General features: G+C 39.3%; 1 protein-coding gene across 1 annotated transcript; it reads left to right on the top strand.

Annotated features, from left to right (window-relative positions):
- Positions 1 to 57: 57 nt before the first annotated feature.
- On the top strand, positions 58 to 24,428 carry cdm (importin-13-like protein cdm). Its single transcript, XM_089701038.1, has 17 exons — positions 58 to 400; positions 584 to 751; positions 839 to 955; positions 2,884 to 2,996; positions 6,404 to 6,580; positions 7,054 to 7,240; positions 7,859 to 8,101; positions 8,330 to 8,506; positions 9,022 to 9,256; positions 11,157 to 11,365; positions 14,952 to 15,095; positions 15,229 to 15,378; positions 16,028 to 16,165; positions 18,188 to 18,419; positions 21,338 to 21,475; positions 21,808 to 21,988; positions 23,596 to 24,428. Exons 1-17 carry the CDS (start codon positions 248 to 250, stop codon positions 23,714 to 23,716), a joined length of 2,883 nt encoding a protein of 960 aa, XP_089557164.1. The 5' UTR covers positions 58 to 247; the 3' UTR covers positions 23,717 to 24,428.
- Positions 24,429 to 25,373: the final 945 nt, after the last annotated feature.

Raw genomic sequence — 25,373 nt, forward strand, 5'->3', positions numbered from 1 at the left:
CACGCGTCATTGTCATATTTAATTTATCTGTCATTTTCATTTTTAATTCTTTGATAATTGACGTTAATCAGCGGGTAGTCAATAATATTGAGATTTCTTCAATTTAAAATCATTTATTAAATTATTTACCACCGTTCACCGTTCACCATATATTCATGATTATCAGAACAGCAAAAGCGCGGTGGTATTAATTGTATTCTTGAATGCTATGTTCTTGTGTGGATAAATTTTACTCGTCGTTGTAGCGATGGAGTACACAACGCAGAATTTAGAATATGCGGTGTCCGTATTTTACAACGGCGAGCAAGCGGAACGATCAAAAGCTCATACTTGGTTGACTGCTGCGCAAAGGGTTCCTGAAGCCTGGAATTTTGTATGGGATCTCCTACAACCTACCAAGGTAATTGATTACATCAAAGACAATAATTAAAGTGAGATGTTTCCTTGCTTATTTTATTAATGTATCTTTTCTACTTAATTCTTTTGATTAAACACTTTAAGTTCAGGCTATTGCTGTTCTTAAGCTATTCCACATCTACAGCTATTTCCAGTATTCTAAAACTACTCCATCTGCTTATTACAGGGAACAGAGATTCAGTTTTTTGCAGCTACTACATTGCATACAAAGATTCTTCGTTGTTGGAATGAATTGCCATCTGAAAGCTATGAAGAATTGAAAAATAAATTACTTCAATCTGTTATTACTTATGCTAATGGGCCAAAAATTGTAACAAATCGCTTATGTATAAGTGTAAGTACCTATATGACATAATGTAGACTATTGACTGTATGCTATTTTTCAATTTATTAATCTGTAATGTTACATTTTCCATTTTAGTTGGCAGCTTTCATTCTCCAGAGAGGTTCGGAGGATCTTCCTAGTACACTAGTTCCGTTATCATCCACACAGAATTCCTCCTTGCTTCTAGAAGTTCTTACTGTAATACCAGAAGAAGTGAGTTTATAATATTTTGTAATAATGAATAAAAATGCTGCTTTTAGATTTATAATTTAATTAATATTATGTAATTTATTACATAGTGTATTTGATTCAGTCAAAGTATAAAAAGGGCAGGTGTCAGAAGTGAAACTTCTTTGGTAAGATGCGAAGATACCATAATCGTCACATTACTCCATGACATGACAGTATTGCCATCACGTGACCTTGAAATTTTACTCTCAACGTGCCTAAACCACGTGCCACTTCAAAAATATTTCATAAATGAATATACAGTGTAAACTCTATATAACGACACTCCATTTAACGTCAAACTCCGTATAACGTCAAGATTTCTCGACTTTGGTTGGTTTATATTGTTGTCTATACAATAATGCACTCCATATAGCATCACGCTCACTCTAATTAACGACCACAATAAGACATTACCACTAGGAACTAGGACTAGGAAGTACTGACTAAGTTGCCGAAATCAATGAAAATGTTGTTGTGTACTTGGGTTGTTGAGGAAGTGATTATGAGGAAGAGGAGGAGGATGAGGAATTTTCACACACAAATTTAGAGGATGCGGATGAGGAAGAGGATATTTTTTTGAGGAAGAGGATGCGGATGAGGAAGCGGAAGAGGAAGAGGATGATAGGAAATTATAATCCAAAAAAAACTTTTAAAATTAAAAATTAAAACAAAAGCCATTCTCCTGTCTCTACATACTAACTTTGATGTTAACTAATATTGATGTTTAAGGTTAGGGGAGGTTAGCTCGCCCAATCGCGAATTTACAAAGCCTGTAAGTACTATACTATTTGAGTCACGAGCCGGACTCAGATGAGTTTTTGTTTATGCATATTACTTGAAAAAACCCACAGAAAAAACTCTATATCAGTGCCAGTCGCCAGAAGCGACATTAGGCGATTTCCACAAAAAAAAACTAACTGGTAGATATTATTATGTAAGCTTAAACAACTTGTTTGTTTTTTAATTCAAAATGACTTTTGACAAACATTATTTGGTAAAATATGTTTCTTCTGAGTATGAGAGAAAATGTTATATTATTATGTTTAGAGATAAGTGTTAGGCGCAGATATAAATATGGCGGTAAGACTCTACTCTTGTTCGTTAGTAGAGTCCGACTCGTAACTCAAATACATAGTTTAAATAGGCTTTGTAAATTCGCCGCCTGATCGGATCAGCATCCTCATAAATTTCCTCTAAATTTTGAGGAAGCGATAGCGGAAGAGGATTTTTTTATTTTCATTTTTGAGGATGCGGTAACGGTAGAGGAACCCAAAATATTGCGGAACTTCCGCATTATGAGGAAGCGGAAGAGGAATCCTCAACAACCCTATTGTGTACATTCTTTTTTACTGACATACCGAAGATTCTAAGAAATGCAGTCGTTTGTTTGTTGTGTGAATGAACTTACACATGTTCACCTCAACTACTTGGCTTTTGTTAGTTACACGTTATCATAATCTCTCAGTTGCCTACAACCCTCAAACTGCAAGAATGGCGAGTAAAAGAAAATCTTTGTATGGACGAAAAAGTTTCATTAATACGTGCTATAGAAGCTAGTGAAAAAATTAGTGATGTTGGGAGACGGTTTGGATTTAGTCGCTCCACCGTGTCTACCGTGTGGAAAAATAAAGAAAAAATTCTGCATGCCGAAGAAGATGGACGATCTGCCAAAAAATTGAAGAAACCTCAAAATGAAGACCTTGATCAAGCGATGATAACATGGTTTCATAGGCAATGTCAAAATAATATTCCTGTCTCGGGACCAATCATGCAATTTTCCCTTTCTCTCCATTTAACGACAACTCTCTATAACGTCGAAAAATGCACGGTCCCTTAAGTGACGTTATATAGAGTTTACACTGTATTATATAAAAGTGTATAAACAATAAACATAATCTAAATGTTTTTAGTACAACAGTATGACAATGGGAACATCACTAAGGAGCAAAAATCGTGCCGCACTACATCAAGCTTGTTCTATGGTGATGGATGATATGTTGAGGATACTGCAGACAGTCTTTAAGTTAGTATTCTGTTTTTTTTTTGTTCAAAAGTAATTTTATTATGTATACAGGTTGTAAAATCTTCGTACATAACCTACAACCCCGTACACAGGTATCATACGTATTTTAGGCCTTATCATTACTTACTTACTTAACTAGCTCTGCGACCCAAACAGAGTCTTGGCTTCCGACACAAGTTCACGCCACTTTCCTCGATCGCGCGCAGTTTCTTGCCAATTGACGGCCTCCAGATTGCGTAGATCGGCTTCTGTTGCGTCGCTCCATCGATATCTGGGACGGCCCACGGGGCGTCGGCCAGTTGGAATGCCCAGATATGCCTTTTTCACGGCCCGATCATCCCCCATTCTTAAAACGTGACCGAGCCATCGGAGGCGTTGCGCCTTTGTCTGGCCAATGATGTTGGGCTCGGCCACAAGGTGTTGAATTTCCGCGTTTCTACGGATCCTGAAGCTACCATCTGGCTCTTTAACGGGACCCAGGATTTTGCGCAGAATCTTTCGTTCGGCGACGAGTAGCTTATTTTCCTCCTTTAGCGTCAGCGTCCAAGTCTCACAACCGTACATAAGAATAGGCCTAATTACTGTTTTGTAAATTCTTAGTTTGGTCTTTCTGCTCAGGAGCTTTGACACTAACACTTTGTGAAGGGCTGCGCTGCAACGTAAAGCACTCTGAATGCGGATATCTATTTCTTCCTGCCTCGTATTCGTGTCAGTGACAGTAGACCCTAAGTATTTAAACTTTGCAACGCCCTTATAAACTGTATGTCCAACATGAAGATCTTCCCTCACTAGACGTGTGTTTTTGTACCGTTTCATGTGGAGGTATTCAGTTTTTTCATGGCTAATGTTAAGTCCCACTGCAGCCAGCGCCAGCTCAGATTTGCTTTCTCCCAGAAGGGCCAGATCGTCCGCATACCCTATCACCCGGTGCCTCCCATTTAGCTGCAGTCCAAAGTCGACAGTTAAAACTCTTCTGAGGACGTATTCGAGTACTAAATTAAAAAGCATTGGCGACAGCGCATCGCCCTGTTTCAGTCCTGTTTTGACTACAAACTCCTCCGTCAGATCGTTACCCACCTTTACCCTCATTTTGCAATCCTTAGTGGCCACCTGAATCAGATCTACCAGTTTTTTGGGCACGTCAAAGTTTCTAAGTATGTTGTACAAGGCTTCTCTGTCGATGCTATCGTAGGCTTTTTTGAAGTCCACGAACAACGCATGAATCCCTTGAGCGTATTCCCAACGCTTTTCCATCAATTGTTTGAGAAGGAAAAGCTGGTCAATAGTGCTGCGGTTGCGCCGAAACCCACATTGATAATCGCCCACGATTTTTTCTGCATACACTTCCAGTCTTTTCTGCAGCACATACGAGAGAACTTTATACGCAGTAGGGAGCAGCGCTATTCCGCTATAGTTCGTGCACTTCTTTTTGCAGCCCTTCTTGTGGATTGGACAGATGATTGCCATATTCCATTCTTGTGGTTGCTGTTCCGAGTCCCAGATCCTGCGTAAAACCTCGTACAGCCTTGACTGTAATGCCCCACCTCCGTATTTCCAGATCTCTGAAGGCAATCCGTCGATTCCTGGAGCTTTGTTGTTCTTAAGCCTCATTATAGCTTGTTGAACCTCTTTAAACGACAGTGGCTCAATGTTCACTACATTATCCTGTTTTGACTGCGGTATAGGTACGTTGAGTTGGGTACAGTTCAATAGCTGTTGGAAATAATTACGCCACGAGACTTTAATGTCCGCTTTGTTTGCGATCAAATTGCCATCCTCATCTTCTAGCATTTGGGTCACGGGTTGGTAGCCTTTCTTATATGATTTTATTTCTTGGTAGAACTGCCTAGTTTCACTTGCTCGTATTAGTGTTTCCATTGTTTTGACTAAATTATCTAAATGTTGTCTTTTCGCTTTCCTGATTATTCGTTTGGCTTCTTTCTGTAACTCTATATACCTATTATTGAATTTTGTGCTTTGTTCCGCTAGTACTTTAAATTTCTTCTTTTCCTCAATGATGTTGTCACATTCGTTGTTCCACCATTTTCTCTTTCTCCTTTTCTTTTTCCTGTCCAGTATCTTTCTAGCAACTTCCTTCACTGTGTTCCTAATGTTGTCCCAAGCTCTATCTACGTCTTCGTCAACTGTCAAATTTTGGAATTTATTATTTATCTCTATGTTAAATTTTTCTCGAACTAATTCATCTTGTAAGCCATCCACGTCAATTATTTCTGTATTAATTCTGCTTTCCTTTCCGGATTTTTTAATTTTGCTTTTAATTTTTATTCCTAGCATGTAGTGGTCGCTATCACAGTCGGCTCCTCGATATGATCTTACGTCCTGAATAATGTTTTTATGTCTATCATCTATAAGAACGTGATCAATTTGATTGACAGTTTTCCCATCTGGAGACTTCCACGTACCTTTATAAATCTCTTTATGCGGAAACATAGTGCTCTTCACTACCATACCTTTACTCGAGGCAAAGCTTATTAATTTCACACCGTTGTCATTCGTGGTATTGTGTTTACTATGCTTACCAATTGTTGGCATAAAGATATCCTCTCGGCCGATTTTGGCGTTGAAGTCTCCAACTACTATTTTTGCATCGTAGCCTGGGAGTTGTTCATAGACTGATTCAAGGTGATCGTAGAATTTGTCTTTGGTGTCTTCGTCAGCATCTTCGGTTGGTGCATAAACGTTTACTATAGAGATATTAAAGAATTTTCCCCTAACGCGAATCATGCACAACCTGTCTGATATTGCTTCAAAACGTATCACGTTCACTAATAAGTTGGTGGGGACTAAAAAGCCAGTGCCATGTGTGTGACGTCCAGTGTTACTACCGCTATAGAACAAAACAGAGTCATTATCAACATTACATTCCCCTTTTCCTGGCCACCTTACTTCTTGGAGGGCTGCTATACCAACACCGTATTTTAGTATATCCCTATTTACTTGGTACAAGGCGCCTGGTCGGTAGAGTGAACGTACATTCCATGAGGCTAATCGGAAGTCCATAATTCTTTGCCGTAATTCGTTAGTTTTGGGATCTGATCGGTACTGTACTCTTGTCGGTTTCGTAACTTAGTGATTTTTACGCAGGCGGGTAGTCAACCCGCCGCACAACCCCCTATATGCTGGAGGACCACACCCTACTTTGGTCAGCGAGTCCAAAGGACTTGATTTTAGCAAGGCAAGCTGACCGACCACCCCCCCATCCGCCACCCGGGGGACGCTCCTCTACGCCGTGAGGCCTTATCATTGACATGTGATTTTTATTGAATTGGGGTACATTTGCCTATTTTTATTTTAATTGTATGTTCAATAAATATAACTTTTTGTGTTTATAAAACGTGACAACTACCAATCAAAACAGCTAATTTATTATATGTTCTCAATTACAGTGATTACAGTAACAGTCCACCGAGCGAAGAAACTATAAACTCATGGACATTGGCAGCATCATGTGCAGCTAGCTGGCTCTCGCTAGGTAGCGATGAATCTACGGATTCACCAATCTCATTCACAGATAGAACTCCTATGTTAAGAGCTCTCCAAACAGCTGTTCATGTTTTGTATGTGTAAGTGAATAGTGTCCCAATTTATTCAACTTTCTGTAATGTCTTTGGTTTAATGTGATGCTATGTCTGTCTATTGGTCTATTCCATGTCACCATTTTAATTGAATTTCATAATTGTTCAGTGTTATTGGCTTTCCTAATTACTTCCTATGTGTAAGGGTTATCTATATGTGCATTAGTTTGGAAGTATAGATTTTGTAACATTTCATAATGTATGTAAAGACTTATTTTGATGATTTAATAAAAAATCTTAAGATTAATATTTATCAAGTATTCTTATGAAGGTTTTAAACTAGAATTCAAAAATTTACAAATTAAACTGTTACAACTTTACAAGTATATAAAAATTGTATTCATAGAATTTAGATTAAAAAAAGTTGCTCGCCTTACTCTACCAAAAACTACTACAACAAAACTCCATAGTGGTTTTTTTTAAGTTTCTTTATCACAGTTTTATCATTATTATACCAACAGGAGCAACGGCGTAGTAAGCGGGTCGGCTTTAGAAGCGTGCGAAGCGTGCCTTTCAGCAGTACGAGTAGCGGGCACGCACGGAGACGCGCACCGCCACCAGCGGGCCGCGCGCGCTTTGCTGTCTGATCTCGCGAGCCTCGTAGCGCCTGTTATGGCGGAGTACAACGTGCCCGACTCGGTTAATGAGGTACGTGTGTATTCTAGAAGGTTCTATAAGCGAAGTGTGTGGAATGTTCTAGAAGGTTCGATGACGCATACCGCCACCAGCGGTCTGCGCGCGCTTTGCTATCTGATCTAGCGAGCCTCGTAGCGCCTGTTATGGCGGAGTACAATGTGCCCGACTCGGTTAATGAGGTACGTGTGCGTTCTAGAAGGTTCTATAAGCGAAGTGTGTGGAATGTTCTAGAAGGTTCGATGACGCGTACCGCCACCAACGAGCCGCGCGTGCATTGCTATCTGATCTAGCGAGCCTCGTTGCGCACGTCATGGCGGAGTACAACGTGCCTGACTCGGTTAATGAGGTGCGTGTGCGTGTGGACAGTGGAACGTTCTAGAATGTTCGATGACGCGTACCGCCACCAGCAGGCCGCGCTCTCGCTGCTCTTATTTAGTAGATTTATATTTGTTTAGTACATTTGAATTTGCATACTGATTGATAATAATAATTAAATATGAGTTTATGATAGAATAGCCGCTCTGGTGTGATTGAATATAAAATAAGTAACTTGATCTAAATAATTTTAACAGCATTAAAAATTTGCAATAATTTTTTCGTCTCTTTCAGTGCATATATTTTTTTTTATAGGAATTGCTGTGCGCCTTGATCACATGTTGCGTCGCCGTAGCTGAATGTCACTCGGGGACGTTAGTGCAAATGGTGCAAGAGGGCACCGAGGCTGGGGGCGAAGGCGGAAGTGCGGGGGCGGAGGCCGGCGCGGGGGGCAAACTCCTACTGCAGCTGCTGCTCGCTGCGCAGGCGTCGCCGGGCTACTACCCTCTGCATGAAACAAGATCGAACCTGCTGTTTGGCTTCTGGTACACTTTGCAGGTTCAATATTGCACTTATTAATGTTGATGTCCCACTGTGATTTATTTGACGGTCGATTTTTTTTTGGTGAAATCTTTTAATGTTCCGTTTTAGAAATTGATTGATGAAAAATAATATTGTTTCTTATAAATTTAATATTATACCACGTTTGCGATAAATTTATGATAAAATGATTTATTTATTAAAAATATATTTCTGATACATAAAGGTGCATATTAATTTTTACAGGATGAAATACTGAATGTGACAGATGGCACAGAGAAGATGCAATCGATATGGCGAGATGTCTTTTCGCAGCTACTTGTGACTTTAATAACAAAGTCTGAAATGCCACCAGACTCAGACCTATCGCAGGATGATCTAGAACTGATGCGGTGCTATCGACAGGATGTTGGAGATGCAATTGTACGTATTCAATTATTTAGTTATTATTTTCTTAATTTCGTTCACAACACTAGATAACCCGTGAAAAATCTTCTGCTTTCACAAATAATAAAAAAGAAGAAAAAAATGTTTCTCCACTACTATCGGTTATTGTATGCTATGCATGTTATATAGCCTTTCTCGATAAATGAACTATCCAACATAAAAAAAAGACGGGTTGCACTCCGGGAGTGCCGGCAGAAGTGAAAACTTGATTATTAACGTTCAGCATGTTTGATATTTTGGAATGGTATCCGTCTTACGCATGGAATATAAGGGCTAAAAAAAAAATCCGTCTTACGCTTTTTCGATCAGGCCACGTGTCCTGACGCGAGTTTAAGATTTTATACCCAACGCCGCTAAAGAAGTTTTCACTTCAAAAATTCAATTTGCTTTACTATTTCCTGAGATAAGTGTGTTTAAACGACTCAATAAACACCCTTCCTATTATTGTTATGTATTTATTATCTAAAACTTGTAATGGTTCCCGTGACCAGATGTACTGCTACGCGGTGCTCGGCGAGTGGTGCTGGGAGGTGGTGGAGCGCGCGTTCACGGGCGCGCACACGGAGGGGCGGCGCGAGGCCGTGCTGCACGCCTTCGCGGCGCTCGCCGACGTGGCCCGCCATGTCAACGCGCCCGCCTCGCTGCCGGCCATGTTGCGGCATGCGGTGCGCTTGGTGGGCGACACGACGGACCAACGCACGCTCGATACTGCGTTGGATTGTATCGGTACGTGCTAGTGCAGTTAGGTGTGTTTGCATTGCGTGGCGTGTCATGCCAACGCACCCGCCTCGCTGCCGGCCATGTTGAGACATGCCGTGCATCTGGTGGGCGACACGACGGACCAACGCACGCTCGATACTGCGTTGGATTGTATCGGTACGTGCTAGTGCAGTTAGGTGTGTTTGCATTGCGTGGCGTGTCATGCCAACGCACCCGCCTCGCTGCCGGCCATGTTGAGACATGCCGTGCATCTGGTGGGCGACACGACGAACCAACGCACGCTCGATACTGCGTTGGATTGTATCGGTACGTGCTAGTGCTGTTAGGTGTGTTTGCATTGCGTGGCGTGTCATGCCAACGCACCCGCCTCGCTGCCGGCCATGTTGAGACATGCCGTGCATCTGGTGGGCGACACGACGGACCAACGCACGCTCGATACTGCGTTGGATTGTATCGGTACGTGCTAGTGCAGTTAGGTGTGTTTGCATTGCGTGGCGTGTCATGCCAACGCACCCGCCTCGCTGCCGGCCATGTTGAGACATGCCGTGCATCTGGTGGGCGACACGACGGACCAACGCACGCTCGATACTGCGTTGGATTGTATCGGTACGTGCTAGTGCAGTTTGGTGTGTTTGCATTGCGTGGCGTGTCATGCCAACCCACCCGCCTCGCTGCCGGCCATGTTGAGACATGCCGTGCATCTGGTGGGCGACACGACGGACCAACGCACGCTCGATACTGCGCTCGATTGTATCGGTACGTACTAGTAAAGGTTACTTCCATGGTGCGACACGGGAACGCACCCGCCTCGCTGCCGGCCATGTTGAGACATGCCGTGCATCTGGTGGGCGACACGACGGACCAACGCACGCTCGATACTGCGCTCGATTGTATCGGTACGTACTAGTAAAGGTTACTTCCATGGTGCGACACGGGAACGCACCCGCCTCGCTGCCGGCCATGTTGAGACATGCCGTGCATCTGGTGGGCGACACGACGGACCAACGCACGCTCGATACTGCGCTCGATTGTATCGGTACGTACTAGTAAAGGTTACTTCCATGGTGCGACACGGGAACGCACCCGCCTCGCTGCCGGCCATGTTGAGACATGCCGTGCATCTGGTGGGCGACACGACGGACCAACGCACGCTCGATACTGCGCTCGATTGTATCGGTACGTACTAGTAAAGGTTACTTCCATGGTGCGACACGGGAACGCACCCGCCTCGCTGCCGGCCATGTTGAGACATGCCGTGCATCTGGTGGGCGACACGACGGACCAACGCACGCTCGATACTGCGCTCGATTGTATCGGTATGTACAAGAAGAGATGGTTTATCTGTATAAACTGTTTTTCAACAGTGCTTGCAACGAAGTTAAAATTGGAACGATTTCAAAGTTGTTTTGAAATCGTTCCAATTTAACGATTTCAAAACAACTTTGCCAACTTTTTTTCAAAACAACGATCCAATTTTATTACACCATTTCGTTTTCTTCTATTTGTCATTAGGTTTAAAAGAATTACTACAATTTGTTGATAGTAGCCTATTAAATTTATTTTTGTTTCTAGGTACCCATTCGATCCCCACTACTTACATTTTTAATTGTCCATTCAGTCTATATAACGCGGCATTTACGTCCTTATCCATTCACACCATATCTATTTACAGACACGTACGCAATCTGGATAATATATGCCACTCACTATAATTTGTCCATTCGTACTATATAACATTCCATTTACGTCTCAACCTATTAACACCCTATCCATTCACAAGTCAATCCATATACCACATCCATTTACAGGTACGTAAGCAATATATATCACTCACTATAATTTGTCCATTCGTACTATACAATGCGCTATTTACGTCTCAATCCGTTCACACCACATCTGTCTACAGGCACATACGCATCGTGGATATGCTGGCTGGAAGCAGAAGCGGCGGATCGCGTGGCGGGCTCGGAGCCGCTCGGCATGCAGTGCGTGCGCGCAGCGGGCGCGGCGCTGGCCCGCAGCCCGGTGGCCGCCGCGCTCGCGCTGCGCCGCCTCGCGTGCGAATGCGCGGCGCCCGCTGCGGCGCTCGTGCATGATATCGTGCAGGCCGCGCTGGTATGTGGGAGCGTCTAATGTCTATATTTATGTAATATTGACTGTATGTGAAGATAATAATCAGATTCTGTAATAAAAATTATTGCAATAAAAAAAATTAAAGACACTAAATTTCAAGAAATTATTATATTGATAAACAAGAAGTTTGAAATAACTGTCCGTTTAAAATATAGGTGAAAATCGTTAAAAAAACATGTCGGTTACGTACAAACTTATAAATATACGAATGAAGCTAATATTAAAGACGTGTTAAAAAGCGTTGACATTTTATTTTATACATTAGATTTCCGCCCGCGATTTCGCCCGCGTTTTCAAAGGAAAACCCGCATAGTTCCCGTTCCCATGGGATTTCCGGGATAAAACCTACCCTATGTGTTACAATAAAATTTAGCACACATAATATATGTGTTCATTCGGTTCAGTAGTATTTTCCTGACGTATAGAAATTTTCCTGGCTTATAGAAATTTTCCTGACGTATAGAAATTTCCCTGCCTTATAGAAATTTTGCTGGCGTATAGAAATTTTCCCGACGCATAGAAATTTTCCTGACGTATAGAAATTTTCCTGGCTTATAGAATTTTTCCTGACGTATAGAAATTTTCCTGCCTTATAAAAATTTTCCTGACGTATAGAAATTTTCCGGACTTATGGAAATTTTCCTGTCTTAAATTTTCCTTTCTCATGGAAATTTTCCTGGCGTATAGAATTTTTTCTGGCTTATAAACATTTTTCTGGCTTATACAAATATTCCATATCTATATAATTTTGCAGCAGAGAAATTTTACTCACGTATAGAAATTTTCCTTGTTTATAGAAATTTTCCTGGCGTATAGAAATTTTCCGGACTTATGGATTTTTTCTGACTTATAGAAATTTTTGGGGCAAAGAGAAATTTTCCTCACGTATATAAATTTTCCTGGCTTATAGAGTTTTTCCTGACGTATAGAAATTTTCCTGGCTTATAAAAATTTTCCTGACGTATAGAAATTTTCCGGACTTATGACAATTTTCATGGCGTATAGAATTTTTTTATGGCTTATAATATTTTTCTGGCTTATACAAATTTTCCATATCTATATAATTTTGCGGCAGAGAAATTTTCCTCACGTATAGAAATTTTCCTTGTTTATAGAAATTTTCCTGGCGTATAGAAATTTTCCGGACTTATGGATTTTTTCTGACTTATAGAAATTTTTGCGGCAAAGAGAAATTTTCCTCACGTATATAAATTTTCCTGGCTTATAGAGTTTTTCCTGACGTATAGAAATTTTCCTGGCTTATAAAAATTTTCCTGACGTATAGAAATTTTCCGGACTTATGACAATTTTCATGGCGTATAGAATTTTTTTATGGCTTATAAATATTTTTCTGGCTTATACAAATTTTCCATATCTATATAATTTTGCGGCAGAGAAATTTTCCTCACGTATAGAAATTTTCCTTGTTTATAGAAATTTTCCTGGCGTATAGAAATTTTCCGGACTTATGGATTTTTTCTGACTTATAGAAATTTTTGCGGCAAAGAGAAATTTTCCTCACGTATATAAATTTTCCTGGCTTATAGAGTTTTTCCTGACGTATAGAAATTTTCCTGGCTTATAAAAATTTTCCTGACGTATAGAAATTTTCCGGACTTATGACAATTTTCATGGCGTATAGAATTTTTTTATGGCTTATAAATATTTTTCTGGCTTATACAAATTTTCCATATCTATATAATTTTGCGGCAGAGAAATTTTCCTCACGTATAGAAATTTTCCTTGTTTATAGAAATTTTCCTGGCGTATAGAAATTTTCCGGACTTATGTATTTTTCCCGACATAGAAATTTTTGCGGCAAAGAGAATTTTTCCTCACGTATAGAAATTTTCCTGGCTTATAGAGTTTTTCCTGACGTATAGAAATTTTTCTGGCTTATAAAAATTTTCCTGACGTATAGAAATTTTCCGGACTTATGGAAATTTTCCTGGCGTATAGAATTTTTTATGGCTTATAAACATTTTTCTGGCTTATACAAATTTTCCATATCTATATAATTTTGCGGCAGAGAAATTTTCCTCCCGTATAGAAATTTTCCTTGTTTATAGAAATTTTCCTCACGTATAGAAATTTTCCTGGCTTATAGAGTTTTTCCTGACGTATACAAATTTTCCTGGCTTATATAAATTTTCCTGACGTATAGAAATTTTCCTGGCGTATAGACATTTTCCTGACGTATAGAAATTTTCCTGTCTTAAATTTTCCTTTCGTATGGATATTATCCTGGCTTATAAACATTTTCCTGACTTATACAAATTTTCCTTATCTATATAAATTTTCCCGTCGTATAGAAATTTTCCTGACTTATAGAAATTTTCCTGACGTATAGAAATTTTCCTTGTTTATAGAAAATTTCCTTTCTATACGCCAGGAAATTTCCCAGCTTATAGAAATTTTCCCGACTTATGGAAATTTTCCTGACTTATATAAATTTTTCCTGACATCGTATTTTTTCTGTCAGTCGAAATTTCCCTAACCATTATTAAAATCATTATCTTCCTAAAATTGGAAATTTTTACGACTGATTAAAGTAAACCCGCAACTTCCTTCCGCGTACGGTGAAACTGTGGAACGATCTGCCACCTGCGGTGTTCCCGACCAACTACGACATTGGGGCCTTCTAGAAAAGAGCTTATTTGTCCATAAAAGGCCGGAAAAGCACTTGTAACACTAGATAGTGTTACAAGTGTTTATGGGCGGTGGTGACCACTTAACATCAGGTGGCCCAACTGCTCCTTTGCTTGCTCAGACATAAAAAAAAAAACACTCACCTATTCCCACCCACATCCCGTACGCTATGCTCTCTATCCACAGGCCGCGCGTGCGCAGAATGGCTCAGTATCTGCATAGCTAGCGAACGTATAAACTCGCCCGGTCGTTGGGCGCTTTCACCAGGGCCCTGCAATTACGGAATTATTATTAACTAGCTTTCCACCCGCGGCTTCGCCCGAGCAGTCAAAGAAAAACCCGCATAGTTCCCGTTCCCGGGGGATTACCGGGATAAAACCTATTCTATGTCCCGGGATAAAAAGTAGTCTATGTCCTTTCTCAGGTATCAAATATCTCTATACCAAATTTCATGCAAATTGGTTCAGTAGTTAAGGCGTGATTGAGTAACAGACAGACAGACAGAGTTACTTTCGCATTTATAATATTAGAATGGATTAAATACATAAAATCATAATCGTACATAATATCATTCATCTTTGTTAATTTTCTACATTAGAAAGAAATATTATTTGGTACAGGCAGGCGAGGAATATAATGTCATTAGCGCGAGCATATGTTACGGACGCATTAATTCGATTATTATACTTATATTTATTGCTATATTTCTGTGTCATATGTGCGATATTTCTATCACAGGCATAATTACAAAATATTTTTAACAACGCAAGAATACACAACGGTGCTCAGTGTGATCGTAACATATTTCCTTCATTAACCCATTGAGCCCCGAACGGCCCCGTCGGTCCACGACACAATAGATTTTCTGTTGTGTCTGTGAGTGCCTGAGTTATTACATAACAATAATATGGTATGTCAGAGCGCAGAGGGCACGTCGGACGCGTGGGTGCGGCGGCAGCTGACGAGCGCGGCCGGCGCGGCGCTGGCGGCCAGCGACCCGCGCACCGCCCTGCCGCTGCTCACCCGCCTCGCGCAACACATCGCCACGCAGATCGCCATACAGGTACATAATATTATTACAGCAAAAATGAGGGTAAACTTCAATAAAATTACAAACGCATATTTTTCGTCTTGAAATCGAGGTTAAATGGGTAAAGAAAAAATATTAAAAAAAATCGTCGATGCTTTATTCGCAGTCCCAAACGGAGAGCGGCGGCACGGTGGCGGCGGAGTGCGGCGCGGCGCTGATGGCGGGGCTGAGCTGCCAGCCGCCGCTCGCCGCGCAGCTGCTGCGCGCGCTGCTGCCCGCGCTCGCCGCCATGCCGCACGTGCCGCGCCTGGTGGAGGTGAGCGGGCCACTATCTATACGGTCCAACTATTAGTGATTAAGGGCGGCCGTACACTGACCGCTTCGAGCAATCGAGACCGACTGCTTGACCGCGACCGCGCGGTGAACTATAGATATTCATTCACTGCCGTATACGACCTGCTCGAGCAGTCGCGACCGCTTCGAGCCGTCAACTGCGCGGTTTGTAGCGACAGCTCGAGCATTAACTTAACTGCTCTAGCAGGCCGTGTACGGCCGGCCTAATGGAGATGGTGGAACTTTCGATACCATACCCTCAACCCTCTTTAAAATTCTACACAAAAAGTTGACCAATTTCCTGCTTTATTATAACACTACATTTGTGTACACAGACAATAACATCCACTGCGCTGTCATCTACTGATTTTGCACGTTTTTGCGTGCGCGAAGATGTCGCTAGAACGTGCGCAACTGATAACGAGTTTTAAGAACATACAATGATACCATTAAAATAAAACCTCTTGCCAAAATTAGTTCAAAAATGTGACAAAAATATGTTAGCTGTTTACGAATTGGACAGTTATTACGAATTAATTTTTGGCAAGGTCGAGAACCTATACCTCTTGCTAGGATTTACCTAAAAGCGTATTGTACAATATATGGAAATCAATTTGTTTTTATTTTTTCAGCCGATGTTTTTAGTACTGAAGCAAACAGTGTCCACAATGATGGGCGACTGTGTGCCTTTTATAGACCAGATCTCGCAGCTCACTATCACAGCCTTCAACACGAAGCCCTGTCCTATTGGCTTGGATGTTGTAAAACTTGTAAGTTTTCAATTTCAAAATTTCTTCATATGTAACTAGCGACCCGCCCCGGCTTCGCACGGGTGCAATGCTGATTCTAAATACAATACAGAAAAACTGTGAACGTTGCACGGGTATAAACTAAATAGCCGGGCGGCCGGCCGGTACCGCCGCAAACGCTACGTCCCGCAATTTTTAAATCTGTAATATCTTCGAAAATATTTACTTAAATCATACGGTGTAAAGGGCCATATAGATCTATATTAAATGAACAATGTATTCAAGGTATTTAATTGGTTAAGGATTAATGCTGTATTTGTTAAAATCGCATCGAAAATTAGCCATTATTTGTCGTGAAAAGTAAATGACAAAAAAAGTTATTGTGGGTTATCCATAAGAGATAGACGTATACCATCGCGGACTTTTCTGTAGACCTTTTCAATGTGTATAATACTTAGTACATTATTTTGATAAAACTCGTACAGCCGTACAAATAAAAACTTGCTTATTCAAACCTTATGCAATGCATAGATATGATAAGAATAAATAAAGAATAAGGATGTCATAATTTCTTACAAATAAATTTGGAATAACGTCGATGTAACTATGGTCACGCTATGCAATAGGCGCGAAGCGGCAACGTCGCAATTCATTCACTAAATTATGAAAAACATTGAAATTGTCTACGGTTAAGCCTTGGTGCTGTCATTTTGCTGACGCTCGTTTGACTTCGTCGAATTTGTTGTGAAGTTTCATCATACGATGTTCTGTTTATTTATTTTTTAAATATTTATTGGAAATAATTTAAATATATCATTAAATATGCAAGCAAATGATAGATAACGCTATCCAATATCTGGAGAACAGAAGATAAACCCACCTTGAGATAGAGAGTTGCCAAATAACTGGTACTCAAAACATACAACTCCAGGCTTAGAAGATTTATATTTTCAACGAAAGTGTATATTATTGTGATAAGTTTAGAAATAAGTTTTATGTATGTATGGTTTGGCGCATGTTGTAAATAAATAAATCATTATAAATATCAAAAGGGTTTTTCATAATTTCGTATATTTTGACATTTCATACAAAATTTTCCATTTCAATAGGTACGTAATGAAATTATTAATTTGCTCAACTTTTTCTACTTCTCGTATTACTCTCATTGCTATTATCTCAAATTTAGATTGAAAATTGCTTCTAAAACTTGTAAAACACAGCACAATGTACTAAAAGATATGTTATAACTCGGTTATGTCAGACTTATACTAGGGTGGTAGCCGTAATAAGGACGGAATAGCATTAGTAAGAATACTTATTACGAAGTTATACTAGGTTACATTTATTTCGTGTTTATTTGTATGATTTTTCCTTATTCTTAGTTTATTCTTTGCATAAAATGTTATAACTCGTTTATTTGTACGGCTGGTAGGGTTCAGCCTGCGTTTGCAATGTTAGCGGAAAAAATGTAATTTTTTACGACATCACATTAGGAACCCCAAAAATAACAGTACTTCTCCACTATTTAATGGATGTAATTATACATATAAACCTTCCTCTTGAATCACTCTATCTATTAAAAAAAACCGCATCAAAATCCGTTGCGTAGTTTCAAAGATTTAAGCGTACAAAGGGACATAGGGACAGGGAAAGCGCCTTTGTTTTATACTATGTAGTGATTTATAACAAGAAAAACTACATCCTTTAGCATACAAAGCAAATAACAAGCCGTGGCAACTTGTAATATTAAAACAAGACTCGGCTATCTATTTGTATCTTTTATATATGTAATCATGTAATGGTGTCTATTTTGTTAATTGTCCTTATAAAAAAATGTCTACAAAACACATGTGTATTGACAAAAAAAATATATCATAAACTAATTGTTACCATGGGAATGTATGAATTTAATTTTACTCCCTTTAAATTCGTTACTACATATACAAAAAAATGTACTATTAATTCGCATTGTGACATGAAATAAAGACACTCAAACAACACTTTCGCATTAATAATATTAAAAAAAAATCCTTTTATTTCCAGTTAGTCCTAATGGTGGGTGAGGAATGCGATCAAGTGAAGGAAGTGTTACTATCCGCGGTTTGTGCGACAGCTCGCTCACTGGCACAGAGTCAATTGACGAACACAACACCGCCCAAGTTCCAGAAACCGGATTTAGTTGAAGCGTTATTTACAATGCTGCATATGATGACGAGGAAGAAACCGCATTTTATTGATGCGTTAGAGAGTGTTGTGCCGGATCTCGTTCAGCTTGGTGAGTTGGGCTTCGCCTCATCACTCTCATCTTCATTTACATCATCTTGTTGACGTGACAACGTCTTATAAATTGTTTTGCCGGGTGACACTTCAAGAAACTGCGTTACGCTCCGCTCATGCGCTCCGTTATGCGCTCACAATGAGAGCGAGTGAGAGGCACGCGGGCATGGTTAGCCCGCCTAAGAGCGAGAGAGACAGACATAAAAAGTCGTTGTCACGTAAAACTTTCGCCCGTATACCGACTTTACAGGCAACCAATTTTTTTACAACGTCTTTCATTTCGATATTTTTCATTTTCATTTTATATTGAGAATATCGTCAGTTGTAATAGAATCTATTTTATAGCGCATTAGACGCGAATTTACTGTGAGAGTAATTGTATTTGTATTATCAGAAGACAAAATAAAACAACGATATCTCAAGTATTCATTTATTACAATAAAACTTGATTAAAATACGATAAATATTTACACGAGGGTTAAACGTGGCACATTCTATCAATCATATAATTCATAAGTAGTACAATAATTTTATAACATACTAGCGGTCCGCCCCGGCTTCGCCCGTGGTACATGTTTACGTTTTCTCTACATAAAAACCATCCTCGTACTTCAAGGAATACAATAAAAAAAGAATTATCGAAATCGGTTCAGCCGTTCTCGAGTTATGCGCTTACCAACACATTTTGCGATTCATTTTTATATATAAGAAGATTTAAATTTAAATCTTCTACCCTGTATACACCAGAGGCGGCTCGTCCTCAGGAGCGCTGGTGCAGTGAACTCCCATAAATAATTATAATAAAGTTATACCTGCTCATTATTTAAAATCTATCGTAAAAAAACTCCAATACTAATTATCAATAAAATAAGTACCTTTACACATTACAAATAAAATACATTACATACACTCTTGTTCATTTAATAAGTAACGCGCGAAAAGGAGCTTACGGAGCGCTCTCGATTGCGCTCCTATGAAACAACATTCAGTAAATTGCCTACATACGAAATCCAATAAGAGTGAAAGAGAAATTTCGCCACAGTCCTGAGCGTGAAACAAAAGATTTACTATGGAAAAATAGCTATTTTCGGAGCGCCGCTCTCAAACGACGTTGCGCATCGCATGACAGCAGCAATTGCGCGCGACGTTGCCACTCCTATATTATAAACAAACACTACACGCTCGCGAATGCAAATTCGGGGATTTTCTAATTTTGCTAAATAATAATTATTGAATTCGTCTTGAAATACATACTTTATAATTTTTAGTGTTTATATAGACACTACCGTTTTACCTAATGTTCCGATAATGCTATGCTATCATTTTTGTAATTGTACCTGTGTATTTTCCAAATAAATAAACACTAGATTTCCGCCCGCGGCTTCACCCGCGTTTTCAAAGGAAAACCCGCATAGTTCCCGTTCCCGTGGGATTTCAGGGATAAAACCTACCCTTTGTGTTACAATGAAATTTAGCACACATAATATGTGTTCATTCGGTTCAGTAGTATTTTCCTGACGTATAGAAAATTTTCTTGCTTATCGAAATTTTCCTGTCTTATCAAAATTTTCCTGGCGTATAGAAATTTTCCTGACGTATAGAAATTACCCTGCCTTATAGACATTTTGCTGGCTTATAGAAATTTTCCCGACGCATAGAAATTTTCCTGACGTATAGAAATTTTCCTGGCTTATAGAATTTTTCCTGACGTATAGAAATTTTCCTGGCTTATAAAAATTTTCCTGACGTATAGAAATTTTCCGGACTTATGGAAATTTTCCTGGCGTATAGAATTTTTTCTGGCTTATACAAATTTTCCATATCTATGTATATAATTTTGCGGCAGAGAAATTTTCCTCACGTATAGAAATTTTCCTTGTTTGTAGAAATTTTTCCTGGCGTATAGAAATTTTCCGGACTTATGGATTTTTCCTGACTTATAGAAATTTTTGCGGCAAAGAGAAACTTTCCTCACGTATATAAATTTTCCTGGCTTATAGAGTTTTTCCTGACGTATAGAAATTTTCCTAGCTTATAAAAATTTTCCTGACGTATAGAAATTTTTCTGGCGTATAGACATTTTCCTGACGTATAGAAATTTTCCTGTCTTAAATTTTCCTTTCGTATGGAAATTTTCCTGGCTTATAAACATATTCCTGACTTATACAAATTTTCCTCATCTATATAAATTTTCCCGACGTATACAAATTTTCCTGACTTATAGAAATTTTCCTGACGTATAGAAATTTTCCTTGTTTATAGAAATTTTCCTGGCGTATAGAAATTTTCCTTTCTTATGGAAATTTCCCAGCTTATAGAAATTTTCCCGACTTATGGAAATTTTCCTGACTTATAGAAATTTTTCCTGACATCGTTTTTTTTCTGTCAATCGAAATTTCCCTAACTATTGTTAAAATCATTATCTTCCTAAAATTGGAAATTTTTACGACTGATTAAAGTAAACCCGCAACTTCCTTCCGCGTACGGTGAAACTTTGGAACGATCTGCCACCTGCGGTGTTCCCGAACAACTACGACATTGGGGCCTTCAAGAAAAGAGCTTATTTGTCCATAAAAGGCCGCCAAAGCACCTGTTACACTTCTAGTGTTACAAGTGTTTATGGGCGGTGGTGACCACTTAACATCAGCTGCTCCTTTGCTTGCTCTGACATAAAAAAAAAAACAAATTGTTTCAGTAGTTTAGGCGCAGTAGAGTAACAGACAGACAGACAGAGTTACTTTCGCATTTATAATATTAGTATGGATTTATAATGTGGTGCTCATTTTTTTTGTAATAAATTATCCTGCTAACGCTATTGTATTTTCGTTGTTTTATTTCAAGTGAACACCCATACAATGTTGTCACGAGCCGCCTCTGGTATACACTACACTTAATTAAAAATGTATGTGTCCGTAGCTTGCGGGTGCGTGCGTGTGTGGGAAGTACACGCGGCGCGCTCATCGTGCCTGTTTCTCAGCGCGCTGGCTGCGCGAAAACCGCGGGCCTTACGAGACGCAGCCCCAGAGCTCACGTATGCTGCGCTGCGGTGTATCGGTATGTTACACCGTTTCAATAAACTTTGCCAGTTTAAATCACCACATCGCGTCTTATTAGGTTTTAGATACTTGTGACGGATGAATTCTACACATACCCGTGGCCCCGTCGTTGATGCGGCTTGACGGAACACAGTGGGGTTTTGGTCGGTAGTAATCCGACATAATCTGACATATCTATAGACATATCTATGCAAGATTTCCCCACTAAAAAAAAAAAAAAGTTTTAGATACTTTATTTATTTATTCAAAAAAACAATACACTATTACACTTTTTTCTACTTTAATTCTTCAGAATTTTGTTTTAAAATAAACTAAATTATTTTTTCCCAGGCGGTGCGAGTCCCCGCAACCAGATGGAGCCCCTAGCGGAACTACTGCTCGCACTGAACCGCGCCGCGTGGGGCTCCGGCGAGCTGGGCACGTGGCTGCGCGCGGCGCTCACGGCGCCCGACTTCCCCACGCACCACGCCACGCCGGCGCACAAGCACCGCTTCATTGATGCCGTGCTCAGGTGGGGAATGTTCTAGATACTTTCTTGAAGCTATTGCGATTTGCGACCCACTTGAAGCGAAGTTCATTGACAGTACACTGAATGGAACTACCACTACTCAGGAATGTGTGTGAACTATTTGTACACTTTGTAAAAGCCTTAACGCAAAGCCTATAGGTCAAAATTTTAAAAGACCCATACGTGTGTAAATCCTGTGGCGGTGTCGGATACCTGTCCTGTACCTGTCGTATCGGTGTCGTGTACCTGTCGTATCGGTGTCGTGTACCTGTCGTATCGGTGTCGTCTACCTGTCGCATCGGTGTCGTGTACCTGTCGTATCGGTATCGTCTACCTGTCGTATCTGTGTCGTCTACCTGTCGTATCGGTGTCGTCTACCTGTCGTGGCTGTGTCGGACACCTGTCGTATCGATGTCGGATATCTCATCAAGATAAAAAGTGCATACTTTCATTTGATATTTTTTTTACTTAAGAGCCGATTTTTCAATCCTTGGATAAAACTTACCCGTCCAATAAAGTATTACACGATAATATTAAAATTTCACCTGTAAACTGTCAAATACGGGCAATAAGAATACATTTTTTAAACGGCAGTTTAATACGTTATTCGACGAATAAATTTTAACCACGAATTGAAAAATCAGCCCTAAATTTAATAGATCATTTGAAGGAAACTAATCAATACTTTTTTTATTAATGGTCTACAAAACATAACTTACTCATACATAACTAATTATAACGCGTTAGAATTTAAATTCCTCCTTATAACAGGAATTTGGGTTCAGGTACTTTTTGATACGGTTAATTGTGGTACATTTTATATTAACAACTAGCGACCCGCCCCGGCTTCGCACGGGTGCAATGCTGATACTAAATACACTACAGAAAAATTGTGAACGTTGTATAGGTATAAAAATATAGCGGCCCGCTCCGGCCTCCGGCATCGCACGGGTATAAAATACATAGCCGGGCGGCCGCAAACGCTACGTCCCGCAATTTTTAAATCTGTAATATCTTCGAAAATATTCACTTAAATCATACGGTGTAAAGGGCCATATAGATCTATATTAAATGAACAATGTATCCATGGTATTTAATTGGTTAAGGATTAATGCTGTATTGGTTAAAATCGCTTCGAAAATTAGCCATTATTTGTCGTAAAAAGTAAATGACAAAAAAAAGTTATTGTGGGTTATCCATAAGAGATAGACATATACCATCGCGGACTTTTCTGCAGACCTTTTCAATTTGTATAATACTTAGTACATTATTTTGATAAAACTCGTAGGGTTCAGCCTGCGTTTGCAATGTAAGCGGAATAAATGTAATTTTTTACGACATCACATTAGAAACCTCAAAAATAACAGTACTTCTCCACTACTTAATGGATCTTATTATACATATAAACCTTCCTCTTGAATCACTCTATCTATTAAAAAAAACCGCATCAAAATCCGTTGCGTAGTTTCAAAGATTTAAGCGTACAAAGGGACATAGGGACATAGGGACAGGGAAAGCGACTTTGTTTTATACTATGTAGTGATAAAAATATAAATATAACTTTACTGTACCTTTTGTTTATTTATTAAATTAATCTTTTCTCATTGCAGGGAAAAAACCAGCAAGCGTAAATTACTGGAATCGGTCCACGAATTCTCGCTCGTGTGTCGCGGGCTCGTTGACACGGAATACGCGAAACAGACCATCGCGTCCAAGCAATTAGTGACCTAAATGCTTTATACTTAAGGATTAAAATTAATTGTAATCTACGCAGACAGAATTTTAAATTCTAAACGTTCTCATACTGTTAATTTTAAGTTATACGTTATGTTTTATGCACACACCGTTGACATCGTACGCACAATGTTTTTCCTTGTTCTATGTAAATCCTTCAGCGATCTTTTCTTCATTTGTGAAAACAATAAGGAATGTGTAAAAAGTAAAAACATTTGATCGTTTTTCTGTGTTCAGTGACATTTTCTTTTCTTTTTATATTTTGTATCGTTTGTAAATAGTATATTTTCTGTATTGCCTATAAATTGTATGGAGGCATGAAGCGGCCTGCTCCGTCCGGGAAAGAGGACTAATTTTCCTTGAAAATTAATTGCTTATATTCTCTTGATGTTTGTAATAACGAAATGAAATTTGTGTCAACCTTACCAAGTTGTAAATTGATATGACACATGATTAGGCCGAATTAACCTATATGGTAAATATTAAAATAAGCTTGTTTCTTTAATAGTGTAACAAATTGCTGCCTACTTGCGACAACTTATTCACAAAAACAGGATACTAATATGTATCTACATTACATATGTATTGTAATTTATTTAAAAATAATACCATGTAGTTGTAATAATTTTCTCATTTGTAAATATTCATGTTCTCTTATAGACTAGATTGTAAATATAAGTTTTATATTAAAATAAAAAGATGCAATATATTTAAGAGTTTTATTTTCACATTCATGCAGTTTTACCTATAATTAAAATTGTACTTTCGCCACTATTTATCGTCTTCAATGTAGTTGAGAGATTTGAAATAGGTAATATTTTGAAATGGCGAACAAATTTCTAAGAAAGAAATGAAGAAATATATTTATGTGCACATGTAAATTGTCATTCCACACTAATATTATAAAGAGGAAAACTTTGTTTGTTTGATTGTAATGAATAATAGGCTCATAAACTACTGGACCGATTTTAAAAAATTCTTTCACCATTCGAAAGCTACATTATCCACGAGTAATATAGGTTAGGTTTTATCCCGGAAATTCGACGGGAACGGGAACTATGCGAGTTTTTCTTTGAAACCGCGGGCGGAGCCGCCGGCGGAAAGCTAGTTAAAAATAAATTGTGACGGTACGATGATAGATGTATGGAAAGATTATTTGACGTGCCTGACCGGTGACGTCACTAATAGATTTCGTGCCGGCGACTGTCGTGTGGGAGGGAACAGAGTCATACTAAAACTATTGATACATATTTTTTTTAATCCTGTCCGGTGACGTGCCGTGACGGTGACTGATGTGTGTGAGTGCCTTAAGGCCTTAAGGGTGCTTATCCACCAATAATGTGCGTGGATAATGGATATGTAGCGAGGAATGTGTTAGTAAATAACCCAATCATATTGACTAGTTTACTTTGCCTCGCTCAGCCTGGCTTTTATGGAAATGGCTCAGCGATGTTAGGTTTTTTCGTATATATAACAAGCGAGTTATGTGTACGAGGTTTGTTTATTAGTTCTATAATTTTGAGTAATGGTGACATTTCAACGCATTCTCGCACCGCACATTTTCCTCGAACACCTTTGGTGGAAACGCCCACATTTTCATGGTACAGCTTGACATTTTCGCACGACACATTTCCCTTGCACATTATTCATGGAA

Source organism: Colias philodice, chromosome 11 (assembly GCF_061535455.1).
Source record: "Colias philodice isolate Cphi_HAF_F1 chromosome 11, ilColPhil1 Martin Lab GWU primary, whole genome shotgun sequence".
Taxonomy (NCBI): Eukaryota; Metazoa; Arthropoda; class Insecta; order Lepidoptera; family Pieridae; genus Colias; species Colias philodice.